This window comes from Urocampus carinirostris, chromosome 18 (genome assembly GCF_059441175.1).
Source record: "Urocampus carinirostris isolate Australia breed hairy pipefish chromosome 18, RoL_Ucar_1.0, whole genome shotgun sequence".
NCBI classification, from domain to species: domain Eukaryota; kingdom Metazoa; phylum Chordata; class Actinopteri; order Syngnathiformes; family Syngnathidae; genus Urocampus; species Urocampus carinirostris.
This window is the reverse complement of record NC_142366.1, coordinates 24,630,140-24,643,868: the sequence shown is the minus strand read 5'-3', so window position 1 is coordinate 24,643,868 and position 13,729 is coordinate 24,630,140. Positions and strand designations below refer to the sequence as shown.

At 39.8% G+C, this 13,729-nt stretch overlaps 1 protein-coding gene across 8 annotated transcripts in view; it reads right to left on the bottom strand.

Annotated features, from left to right (window-relative positions):
* Positions 1-13,729, bottom strand: part of LOC148348706 (uncharacterized) — a 92,639-nt gene that overhangs the window by 51,762 nt on the left and 27,148 nt on the right. For all 8 annotated transcript variants that reach the window (XM_088322146.1, XM_088322148.1, XM_088322141.1 and 5 more), the window contains exon 2: positions 8,688-8,873. In XM_088322146.1, the coding sequence (XP_088178272.1) occupies positions 8,688-8,871 (184 nt within the window). In that variant the 5' untranslated portion in view covers positions 8,872-8,873. The remainder of the gene's footprint in view (positions 1-8,687; positions 8,874-13,729) is intronic.

Genomic DNA, 13,729 nt, shown 5'->3' with positions numbered 1-13,729 from the left:
CAGCGCTTATCCTCAGTAGGGTCGCGGGGGTGCTGGAGCCCATCCCAGCTATCTTCGGGCAGTGGGCAGGGGACAACCTCAACTGGTTTCCAGCCAATCGCAAGGCACACAGAGACGGACAACTCACTTGCTTGCTCAGTCACACCTAGGGACAATTTGGACCGGCCAATTCACCTAACATGCATGTCTTTGGAATGTGGGAGGAAACCGGAGAGCCCGGAGAAAACACACGCAGGGTCAGGGAGAACATGCAAACTCCACACAGGCGGTTCGATCTCATGACCTCAGAACTGTGCTGCACACGCGCCAACCACTGCGCTGCCCTAAAGTCAATATACTATCCTTTTAATATGATTTTTGTAGTTTATGTGAAAATACAGCAGGATTTGACTTTACTTTTAAAATTTTGTAGCAAGTACTTTGATAAATATACAAAATCCAACCAAGCACGATTTTTTTTCCATTCACTTTTACAATTTTTGGGAAAAACTAATGAAAAATGTAAAATACATACATAATTATGTATCGTTTTAGTTGTGTTTCATTTCATTCCGATGACTTGGTTAATTTTGTCATGATCATGTTAAAGGACAGCATTAGCTCAGGAGGTAGAGCGCTCGTCTTGGGATCAAGAGGTTGCAGGTTTGATTCCCGGCTGGTGTGTGTTCTGTTAGTGTGAGTGTGAATGGGTAAGTGTGAAGCACATTGAAAGCACTACGGGAGGTCTTCATTGACTTTAAAAACGTGATTTAATGCAGGTTATTCACCATTTAAACATTTTGGCACATTTTAAAATATTTTTACAAGTACAAGACATTTGTATGTCAGTTACGTGTATGATTTTTTGATAGCTGCTAAATTTCCATTCTTTATTGTTATATATTCTAACATATCATTTTCACAAACGCATGCATTTGGAGCAGGGGTCTCTGACCTTTTTGAAGCTGAGAGCTACTTTTCATGACTCATGAGTGAAAAGGCCGCCCGGTTTGATTTGCATTTCTAAAATAATATCTTCTGATGTCATATAAACTCAGTCAACCGCTAAAAAAATTGCTTTAACTACAAAACCCAAATGACTGGAGAGCTATTTTTTAGAACAGGTCCGCATGCACTTCGGCTGTCCAATCTTTTTAATTTTGCCAGTACCTTCACATAGGAATAAATCCAACACATTTTTTTTGTAGTTGTTGACTTTGATTAGTCAAATGATGTCACTATTTTGCTGCCATCACATACTTTGTAGTACCGTATTTTCCGCACTATAAGGCGCACCTAAAAGTCTTAATTTTTTTTTTAAAAGCTGACCATGCGCCTTATAATACAGTGCACCTTATTTATGGATCAGTATTAAATCGCAAAGTCTTCCAACTAACTTGCAGCCGCCGACTCGATTTTCCCCCGAACGCCAAGTAGTCCGCGGTGTATGCTAGGATTTATTTACCGGCGTTTCATTGGCTAACCAATGTGTCAATCATCATTTGAATCGATCACTATTGGCTAAAGTTTTTCGGAGGTCAAGGGGCGGATCCTTTTTATCATTTACAGGCTGGCATTGGCTTGAACGTCAAAACAAAGCCTGCAATTGGCCGAAAAAGATGCATGCGTATAGCTGGTGGTTGACGGCATACAGAAAGCATTTTTTTACTATTCTGTATTTGTAAATATTTTATTCTCCTGGATTTACTAAACTCACGGATATAAGAGGACATTGGCTGCACATTATTATTGAACACAACGACTTCAGTGAGCTACTCTGCCTATATATTTTCCCTGTATCTTGTTTCAGACTGAACTCGATGTTTCTGTGATAAGCGGTGCAGATAATGGATGGAATGGAGTGTCTATTTTTAAATTCAACTCAATTCCAAGTGTTTATTGTCATATGCACAGTAAAGTTGCGAGCGAAAAAGAAAATAGAAACTATGCAAGCTTTGGGAATGTTAAGGGGGTAATAAGTTGGACTGAACTATCTGACTGTTTTGTCCACGTTCCCATTGTAGCGCCTTATAATCCGGTGCGTCTTATGTATGTCAAATATAGGACCAAAAACTATTTTTTCGGGGTGCGCCCTACAACCCGGTGCGCCTTATAGTGCGGAAAATATGGTATTTTAAGATGGTCCGATCTATGATCTGGGGTGATATAAACTGACATGAATTCTGCCATTCTGCTCCAACAATGCAAACACAACTTGAATTCATCACATGATTACAAACGCAGAAAGGACTCTTTAGGTGTTGGCTAATACTTGAGTTGAATACGGAAGACGAAAAAGAATGTATGCTTAAAAATCCGTCAATGCCAAACTTTTACTTTTTGTTTGACTTATTTTCGTGCGTGTTTTTCAGAGGATTTGTGTCTTAAATGGGAAAATAGAAATGTAAATGGTTGATTGTTTTGCATTGCACTGAAGAGTTCATATTTTTATTTATATTGTATTGTTTCACATTTTCGGGGATTTTGTGTTGTGTTGTAGTTTGACTTAAATCTGTTCAGTGCGTAAAAAAGCTAAAATTGTTCTGTATTTTACTATTTTTTTGGAGATCCATGAATATTTTAATCAATATTTGATGGATTGTTCCCCTGGAGGTTGGGGCGGCAGTGGCTCAGGAGGTAGAGCGCTCGTCTTGGGATCAAGAGGTCGCAGTTCAAATCCCAGCTCCTCCGTGTTACATGTCCAAGTGTCCTTGGGTATGACACTGAATCCCTAATAGATAGATAGATACTTTATTCATCCCCGTAGGGAAATTCACACTTCCAGCAGTCTACCGGGTTGTTTATTAACAGATTAACACGATGCCCTAGGGTTCTTGTAGCGGAGTACCCCCAATAAGCAGGTTAGCACCTTAAATGGCTGCATGGCCGCTATTGGGAAATGTGAAGCACAATGTAAAGCGCTTTGGGAAGTATCGACTTGAAAAGCGCTATAGAAATGCAGATTATTTCATTTCATTTCATTGCAAAACATATGCAATTACTACATAATTTGGTGCATAATGCTTTATTATTTGCATATTTTTACTGCACCGGCAGGAGGCCCCGGGAAGGACCCGGGGCACGCTGGAAAGACTACTTCCCTACGCCTGCCTGGGAATGCCTCAGGATCACGTTGGATGAAGTGGCTGGGGATAGGGAGGTCTGGGCTTCCCTACGGAGGCGGCTGCCTCCGCGACACGAATAGATGATTTATTATTATTAATGTTATTTATGCACTAAAGAAAAAAAAAATCCGAGGAGGTGTTTGGCAGCCGAACCAAAATAGCCAGGTTTCTAAATAGAGCTGTCCTCTTGGGTGTGACCAGTAGCGGGAGGTGACGCTGTACATGGCAACGCGTGTCAGCGTCATTTTCACACACTAATAAAAATATATCTTTATTTATTCTCATGGTCTATCGAGTCAGACTGCCAAACAACATAGCAATGACAACCATTTCAAGCCTATCCTGACCTTGAAAACACAACATTCAAATTCAAGCCATTTCAAGGATTTCAAGCACCCGTACGAACCCTGAAACACGTTATCTTCCGACATCCAACGTGCCCGCAGCAGGCATAGGACAATAACAAGCGCGCTGCTTCGCCCTGCTGTTTGAAGCAGCGTGTCAGCATGTCTGCATTTGTCCGAATGTGCATAACGTGCCAGGGCTGATCACTGGCAATGCCACCCAGGGCCCGTCCCGTAGCGAGCTGTCACCGACCGGTGCCCGCGCCTTGTCTGGGTGTCTGACCCGAGTATATGTCGGAGTAGCCATAACAGCCCCGAGAGCCGAGAGCCATGGCCGGTTTGTCCGTTTAATAGCTGCGATCTACCTGCCGACGTCTGTTCGACACACGTGACCAATTGGATCCTTTAACGCAGGGGCGTCAAATTCATTTTAACTCGGGGGCCGTGCGATAAAACGAACGTTCCCTCAGGGGCCGGACTAATAAGGAAGGAAGAATGAAAAGGAGAGATGGACAGAATAAAAGAAAAAGAAAGACAGAAAGAAAGAAACAAACAAAGAAAGGGAAAGATGGGGAGAAAGAAAGAAAGGGAAAGATGGGGAGAAAGAAAGAAAGAATGAAGGAAGAAAGAAAAGGAAAGATGGGGAGAAAAAGAAAGAAATAAAGAAAGAAAGGGGAAGATGGGGAGAAAAAAGGAAAGAAAGAAAGAAAGTAAGGGAAAGATGGGGAGAAAAAAGAAAGAAAGGAGGGGGGAAAGAAAGAAAGAATAAAGGAAGAATGAAAAGGGAAAATGGGGAGAAAGACTAGTAGATTTAGGAGAAAGAGAGAGAGAGAAATAAGAGAAAGAGAGGGAGAGAAAAAGAAAGGGTGTGACAAAGAAAGAGAGAAAGGGAGATAAAAGAGCGAGAGTTAAAATGTGAGAAATAAAAGAGATAAAAAGAGAATAGTGAGAGGGGGAAAGAAAGAGAAAGCAAAAAAAGAAAGAAAGAAAGAATGAAAAGGAAAGATGGGGAGAAAGACTAGTAGATTTAGGAGAAAGAGAGAAATAAGAGAAAGAGAGTAAGAGAAAAAGAGAGAGGGTGGGACAAAGAAAGAGAGAAAGGGAGAAAGAAAGAGATAAAAAAGAGCAAGAGAGTTAGCATGTGAGAAATAAAAGATAAAAGATAAAAAGAGAAATAGTGAGAGAGGGGAAAGAATGAGAGAAAAATAAATCCAAACAGAAATAGAGAGAGAGAGAAAGAGAGAAGGGGAGAAAGAGGAGGGGATGCAAGAGAGAGAGAGAGAAAAGACAGAAAATGAGAAAAGGAAGAGAGAGCAAAAGGTAAAAATACACAGATAGAGACAAAGAGGAACAAAGAAAGAGACAGAGCAAGTGAAAGAGAGAGAGATAGATAGTGAGAGAAAAGGGGAAGAAAAGAGTGAGAGAGAGTGAGAGAGAGAGAGAGAGAGAGAGAGAGAGAGAAAGAAAGAAATACAAGTACAGCGTTTGTGAGAGGCGCCTGGCCTTGGCAAAATCAAGTGGACATATTTCAAACTGCAGCTCGTTTTTCTCTTGCACTTCCCTCAGCGTTGTCTCGCCTGATCCGGGCCTGATCTGGCCCGCGGGCCGCCTGTTTGACACCTGTGTTTTAACACATGCGTGTCCGCAGCAGAATGTAATCCGGTTGGCTGTACATTTCTGAGTAGGTCAAAAATATGGAGCAGGTCTTTAGCTTATTGCTATCAAAACTAATGATCATTTTGATGAATAAAAACCAAATGCTCCTTCTCGCCACCAGAGGGCAGTGAAGCTGTAAAACAGGGATGCCCGATACTATGATAATAATAATAATAATAATAATTTCCTTTGTATTGTCATTCTTTGTAACAACGTACACAGAACGAAATGTCGATACACCTGACCCGTTGTAGCGAGCCGATGCAGCCGCAGCCAACAGAGGGCGCCGCCATTTTACCAATGTTATAAGTCTTAGGTATGACTCGGCCGAGGCGCGAACCAGCGACCTCCCAGTCTCAAGATCCCGATCATGTAACTTTTACAAAATAAATGTCAGCCAATCATTACCTCACTATAAATATTATGGTGAGGAGATGATAGGCTGATATATTTTATACTCTGTCTTAAAATAATTAGGGCTGCAACCATAATCGTTGATATGGTCGATTATTTATCTTTTGATTAATCGACAAATCGGATTCTTAAACACATTTTGAATTGTCCCCTCTATTCAAATATTTACATTTTGGACGGACCATAGAATACGGCACAAACCAAGAAAATATGATATTATATAAAACAACAAAAACATCCAAATGTTTGTCAAATAACTTGGCAATAAACAAATAATACATACAAATATATTCTATGTAAGATACACTTTTCTTTCACAAACTTTTATGTGTATCCAAATTTGTATCCGCCCAAAAAAATAACAAAAATGCAAAGCCACTTTTCAAAATATTGTCAATAAACTTGATTTTTGTCAAATCTTTGAATGTGATAAACAATCCCAATGTGCAAATGATAATATGCCTAAGAAGATGCCCCTTGTGTTGAGTTGAACAAGTGATTATTGTTTTTCTATTTTCTTGTATTAATTCATGTTCGGATTTTTGTCTCTGGATTTCTGCAGCACTTTCTGTTCCTTTCAAAATGGTTAACTTTATAGCGTTAGGCTGTTTCATTCTATATTTGTTTGAAATGATTAAAGGTTCAATCAAAAAGTGTTCAAAGAAAATTAAGTCACTTTTACAATAACGATCCTAGGGTGACCTCTGCTTGACCAAAGTGGTAATACAAGCCCATTTCTTTACACCAAAAGGCTACGCACTTATTTGCATTGATTTCAAGCGCTTAGTGTCTCATCGATCCTTCGACACAACCCATCAATGAAGAAATAAGTTGCCAATGCTTTGAACCATCCATTTCAATCGATTTCATCAATTCGTTGTTGCAGCCCTAATTCTATTTTATAGTTAGTATAAAATATATCACCTGACTGACATGCATGCTTTCAAATTCATATATTTTGTAATGTTGGCTAGTGAACGATTTTATATTTTATTTATTTATTTGACTATAAGGGATTTTTTTATCAAATACAAATTACATTTAAATACAAAAGATATTCACTGGCTGAGCTGTGGGGCAAGGTCATTGTAGCCTAGACAAGAACGATGTTTACAGAAAAACAACAAGAACGGGGACAAGGGCTGACGTGGGAAAAGGCTGATAATCTTTGTTGGTGTGAGTCCTTTAGACATGGCGGCGCCTTTCGGCGAGGAGGTGGTGAAGCTGGTTCCTGGCCGACCCATTGGGGGTGGCCGGCTCCCCGACGTGTGCGAAGACGGAAGGAGAGAGACGAGAGATGGGAGATTGTTAGAGGGAGGCTCGACGAAGACTAATTAGACTAATTCGACAATAATTTGGCTAAATTAGATGGAATTCACTTAGTTAAATACTTTAAGAAAATAAATATGCCCCCGTGTGAAAATGCCGGATATCATTGATTATTTTCCCATTAAGAAATGAGCATGCATTGTTAGGAGAATGAAGTTTGTGTTTGGTAAATGGAGTCAGATAACTCATTCGAACAATTTGGCAAACGTTACATTTGTAATGTAGCCTTTTCCCTAACGCTAGCATAGTGCTGAAAAACAAAGCTAAATATTTGGCTTTGGTGATCCAGCCCACCCGAACATAAAATCTGGATCCGGCCCCCAGAGCCAAACTGAGTTTGACGTGCCTGTTTAAACAGTTAGCTTTTGACGTCCATTCCAGTCAATGGGAGAGAACAAGTTGACTCAAGATACCAAAAGTTAAACCTACAGGGTCAAACTTGACCCACAAGCATCCGGATGCTAATTTTTCCACGACTCGATAATGCACGAATTTCTGCAGCGAGCTAGTATATTCAGAACAGTGTCCGCCAGCCTGTTTATCCTTCGACCGTGAGCCCGGTGGCTGAATGACATTCAAGCAGATGCAAAATGGCAGTTGGGGTCCAGCAGTGCCTGATACCATCCGTCATTTAAGGGCATCTGCGGCTCCATAGAGGATTACATAAAACAAAAACATCATCCTTTCTTATACATGCCCGAGGAAACAGAGGAGACTTACTGTTGAGGGAAATGGATTGCCAGATAAACAAATATTCAATAACCTCCTTGACCAAGCAGGATGCTTAACAACCGCTTGTTAACATGAGCATGCGGTCAAAGGAACGAGTGAATATAAAAACAAGAATGCATGATGGTTAAAATGGAACGTGGCCCTAACACAATAATTGTACGTTTAAAAGACTTGCTCATAAATCATGCCGAAAAGTTAATGAGTGACATCCTGAAAAGAGTGTCTGAACATAAACCCGTTTCACCACACATCGCTAATCTCGATTCAATAGATCTTTGTTTATCTATGCGATACGTTCTATAAATGACTATCATTATTAGGAAAAAACGTTTTGAAGTGCTATGTCCCTGCTCTAAGTGCAATACCCCTGATTAAAGTGCAATACCCCTGTTTTTAAGTACACTATCCCGGCTCTCCAGTTTTTATTTTAGATGTCCTAGTATTGTATTTGCAGAGTATTTTATTGGAGACAAATATTTGTATTCTTCTACTCTTAAATGTTTTACATTGTATCGTTTCCCTTTATTCACACTTGACTTCATTTCCAAAGTGCAATATCCTGGTTGTGGATGGTTTTTATTTCAGATGTGAATACTTAATGCGAGAGGTGAACACTTTAAACTTCTTTAATGTATTCGTCTTTATATTGCCTATTTTTTCCAACTAGAGTGCAACTGTAATCTCTTAACAATACATTGATAAAAGGTGATTGTGATTGCCACCAGCTAGATTATTAAGGCATATTAGCTATAATAGACTATTACATAAACTGTTGTCAAGATTGTCAATAAACAAAAGGTTGAAGTTACTTTTGTTAGTTAGACTATCTAGTCAATTGGCCTCACTAACTAAAGTATCAGTGATACTAGACCATTGGTAAGACGATGGACAGGACTGTCCATAAATAAGCAACGCAGTAGACTTCCATTAGCCAGGATAGCACGCTAATTAGCTTCACAAAGGACTCAAATGCCCTTAGCTAGATTACAAAACCCATTAGCTAGACTCGTAAACCCATAAGCAAGAATAGGCAACCAACTGTTGCCTGGATTTCTGTTTCACAGTTAACAAATCATTCGTTTGGTCTTTTTTTTTTTTTTACTCATACCTGTTCCGGCATCATCGTTGTCCAGCAGGGGGATGTAGTCCGTCTTTCCCACGGTCTCACCGATTTGATCGTCAAAGCTCTCGGCCTCGCACTGGGCCACAAAATCCCGTTCCACGTGACTTTCCGGACCCTGCGGGGCGCTGTCCACGAGAGCGTCGCTCAGACTCAAGTCCAACTCCGCCATGGCTATAGACAGGAAAGCAAACATAGATACATATGCTTAGATTCCATATGAATGAGTGAAGACATTTGTTTTTATGGTAAACATTTGCACGGTACGGTCATGTGTAGCAGAGCGCGGAGAACGAATGGCTTTTTCGGTGTGTCGACCCGATGTACCGCTTTGGCAACGCGTCAATGACAAGTAGTTGATCCGAAACCCTCGTGAGTCTGCCATTACTAATGTTTTGGAATGCTCTACACGAAATTCCATGGAAAAAAACTAAGTCGGTACGCGAAACAATCTACATATGATGCAGTTAAATTAATCCATATTGAAATGGTACGTATCGTGGTGTAATTCTTGAAGTCTTCATATAATGATCTGTCTTCTTCATTAAGTTGTTGTACAGTCTACATAACAGTCTACAAGAAAGTTTGATCACATTTCCCTGATTTTAGCTAACCTGCATTGGCTCCCTGTTCGCTTAAGATGTGATTTCAAGGTTCTGTTGCTAGTATACAAAATCATGCAGGGACTTGCTCCCTCATATCTTTCAGATTTAATTTCAACCTATGTTACGGTCCGGAGCCTTCGCTCTGAAAATGCTGGTCTATTCGTGAGAGCCAAGAAGAAATCCGCAGGTTTGAGAGTGTTCTTTATTCGGGCCCCAGTGCTGTGGAATGCTCTTCCCCCTGAGATTTGATCTGCAACCTCAGTGGAAATGTTTAAATCTAAGCTTAAAACACACTTCTACTCTATAACATATGAATAACCCATATTTTATGTTGATAATATGTGTATTATTTGCCCTCATGTAGGTTTTAGATGAGGGTATGGTGTCATCATAGTTTGCAATAGTATTTGATCTGTGCAGCCCTTTGAGACTCTTTGTGATTAAGGACGTCACAAATAAACAGGACTCGACTTGACTATATATTGTTTCAAGTGGTGTATTTGTTCTACTACAAGTAAAGTTTTGTTTTGTCATGGTCCGCTCTCCCAGAATAAAATGAATCGTTAGCCATTTTGAAAGCGTATCCCAGAATCCTACGAGTCATTGTCCTGTCGTTCAACTGTGCCTGGAATATGATATTGCATAAAACTTCCCCAAAACAACTGAAACATCTCAGCTCACAACCCGGAGGGAAACCAACAAGTTCTGTGTTCTTACACAAACAAGCCAGCAAACCCGGCGTGTCGGTTCATCAGCATGATTTATTTTGGTGTTTATTTTCGGTCTGTTGCTAGACGGCAGTCAACTTGACAATCTCCTATTTCTAAAGAAACAAGCGGCTTCATTTCAGTCAATGACAAGAGTAGGCGCGATTTGGCAGTCAATAGCTTTTCTTGTTTTTTTAATTACAAAGTGTTCAAATAAAGGATCCTGAATCTTGAAAAATACTGTAATTAAAAACAAAACAAAACAAAAAAACCCACATGTATTGGTCACAAAAAAATGACAAATTTCAAGTATAAACTATCAGTGGCTCATTTTATTCATATTTTTCTCTCAGAGAAGGAAAATGTATGACAATGAAAAATATCCAGAATAGGGAAATAAGGAAAACAGAATTTTTTTTTGAAAACTACGTCCTTAAAATGAGCAATGCGATAGTCCTAAAGATGACTTAAAATACAAATGTTATTTTTTTCTTAGTCTATCTGTACTTTGTAGCGTTGCATTGCATTTAATCTCAAGATATCAGGTAGGTAAACACCATTAACAATATGAATACCATAGATACAATTGTTATAATTTTAAGAGTCACTGTCGAAATCTATTATGTGTCGATGGCATACCAGTGTACTGTATACAGTATACCATGGAGCCCTATTTTTCATTCAAAATCAGAATAAAATAAAAATTCACTTTTTCTCAGCGCATTGTAGGAAACACACCATTTTTAATACATGCGGCAATGATTAAAATAATTTCTTGACAACAATTAACACAATACCAACATCAAAATTACAATCTATCTAATGTTCTTCAGAACAAACCTTGTCTTGTTTTTTTGCATTGATATCCTTCAGGGTGACATTCCGTTTTCTCCATTACTTGACAATCTTCTCTGTTACATTGAATACAAATTGTGTGAAAACGGGATAAAATCCAATGCCTTTTTGTCATCTATGTTACTGGTGGTCTAGTGGTTAGGATTCGGCGCTCTCACCCATTTTGTTTCCTGTTGGTTTTGCGTTTGTGGTCAGTGATATTTTTCAACTGATCAATAATTGCACAAATACGGTAATATACCATCGTAAAACCTTCACTACAACGCGCACCCAAAACGAATTATTTTTTAGATTAAAAAATGTGCGTTATATATAAACATGAATAAATACGGTAGTAGGATTTATTTAAAAAAAAAAAAAAAAGACTGTCTTTTTGGGATGGTGGGGGATTTATGCACCAACGGTATCAGTATCTTGTCTTGGTATTGAGGACTCTTAACAGTTCTCATCTCATCTCTTTAGCCGCACCGCTTATCCTCAGTAGGGTCGCGGGGGTGGTGGAGCCCATCCCAGCATTCATCGGGCAGTGGACACCCTGAACTGGTTGCCAGCCAATCGCAGGGCACACAGGGACAGACAACTCGCTCGCTCATTCACACCTAGGGACAATTCGGACCGGCCAATTCACCTGAAATGCATGTCTTTGGAAAGAGGGAGGAAACCGGAGTGCCCGGAGGAAACCCACGCAAGCACGGGGAGAACATACAAACTCCGCACAGTAATTCCGGTAGCTGGATTTGAACCCACACAGGAGGTTCCCAAGACCTTAGAACTGTGCCTGGTATCGGACATGTCTCAACGCCACAGATTGATACGGTTGACAAATGGAGACTATAAATAACATCAGTAGACAGAATTTGCTGAGTCGCATGACATCATCACGCAACAAGAAGGTCAGTTCCTCTGGTGCCAGCTGGCCGCCTTCCATTTCTGTGTTTGCGAAGTCCCCCCTCCACCAATTCCCCAGCTAACCTCGCGCAACCTCATGTGCTGAAACCTGATACCTGTCGGCATCCGGGAAGGGGTGAGGGTCAAGCTGTCGCTCGGAGCCTGCCAACATCCAAATCGTCAACCATAAAGGTAATCCCACATTTTTAAACCTTCTACATGTGAGGAAATAGGTAGGGCTGCAACAACGAATCGATGCAATCGATTATTAAAAGCAACTCATACGATCGTCGATCCGTTGTAGGAATTGATTTGATTTGTAGCAATTGATTGAGCCATTAAGAGAATCAATACAAATAAGAGTGCCAACGATTATTTTAGGACGGTGGGAGTTGTAGTGTCATTTTGGTCGGCCAGAGGGCGCCACATCCATTTCTATAAAAACAATGATCTTACATGTTTTAAATCATAAACATTAAACACTGTATTATTGCAAAATAGTGGCATGGAAGTTAAAACTCCGTGGTGATGGACTCTTTCAACGTGATGCAAAGTTAAGAATTCCCCCACCCCTGATAAAAACAGGAAGTGCTGCAGAAATAGAGAAAATAAATAAAAAAAACAAAAGAGTAAATAATATAATAATAATTACGTATTTAACGTTTCACAAATGACATATTCTTAAAAATGATTCATCATTTTCATATTGGGAATGTTAATCATATTCCAAGCTTTAACCTGCCAAAAAATAAAATAAAGACAATGTTGACATAATTTTGACAAGTATGTTTACTTTTTTGATATTTTTTGGGGGATAATTTTATTTTTCTACATACATAAATGTATTGCTCTTTTTTAAAAAAAAAAAAAAATCCAAAGTCAAAATATAATGACCTTTGGATAAGGTGGTAGAAAGAGTATATTATGAACTTATGTTTATAGTCAAGCTAATTGACAAACAATTGGAATTTTGTATTGCTTTACATTACACTATTGTGTTTTGTGCATTATTTTTCTGTCGTCCAAAACGATTTGAATAGGAGGAGGATATTAAAAATGTTTTTAAGAAATCCTAATAATCAAGCAAAATAAAGTTGATTCATCGATTATGAAAATAATCATTTAACTGCAGGGCAGTTTTAGAAATAGTCCATGGTTTTTGCATGAAATCTACATATTTTGCATCAGTATATTCCAATTGTTTTCCGAGATAATGCATTTTGACGACAGCCTGCCATGCCTTTGTCATTGTCAAGTCAAGGCATGTTTATTTGTTGGGCCCTTAATCACAAAGAGTCTCAAAGGGCTGCACAGACCACAGATGATTGCAAACCACAGACTGTTATGACACCATCCCCTGATCTAAAACCTACATGAGGGCAAGGAAAAACTCAAAAACCTCAACATGAGGAAAATGAGGAGAAGGAGCAGCAGCCTAGAAAACCAGTCAGCATATTGTTTCACCTGTCAGTCAAATTAGTGTCTTAGGCAAAGTTTGGGTCGTTTTTGTGGAGGCATTGTGTCGCAAGTGGATTCAGTAATGGTACAAGAAAGGGCGAAAACCGAAAAGAGGACAACAAGCAAAAATAACACATGGAGAGCCGCTAACCAGGGCGATCAACTAAAGGTGTCTTTAGCTTTGTTGGAAAAAACTGAGGCTGGACGACCAAAAACACGCAGTGAGCGGGCAGGCAAACCTGAAATCAACAACACAATTGGTAACGCTATAGCAACAAACACAAAGCTGGTCGGGAATAAACATACCAAGGAACACTACAAAACCGCCGCGAATGCCAAGCTAGCCGTCAGCAGCCAGGCGAACATTAAACCAACAACAAGCAGCTACGGCAATAAATGCGAAGCAGGCCAGGATTAAACCAAAAGACGTGGCAAAACCTGGGCTAATGCCAGGCTAGCCGCCCAAAACAACACACAGTGGGCAGCGAACGAGCGCAAACCGGGTGCAAACAAAAGA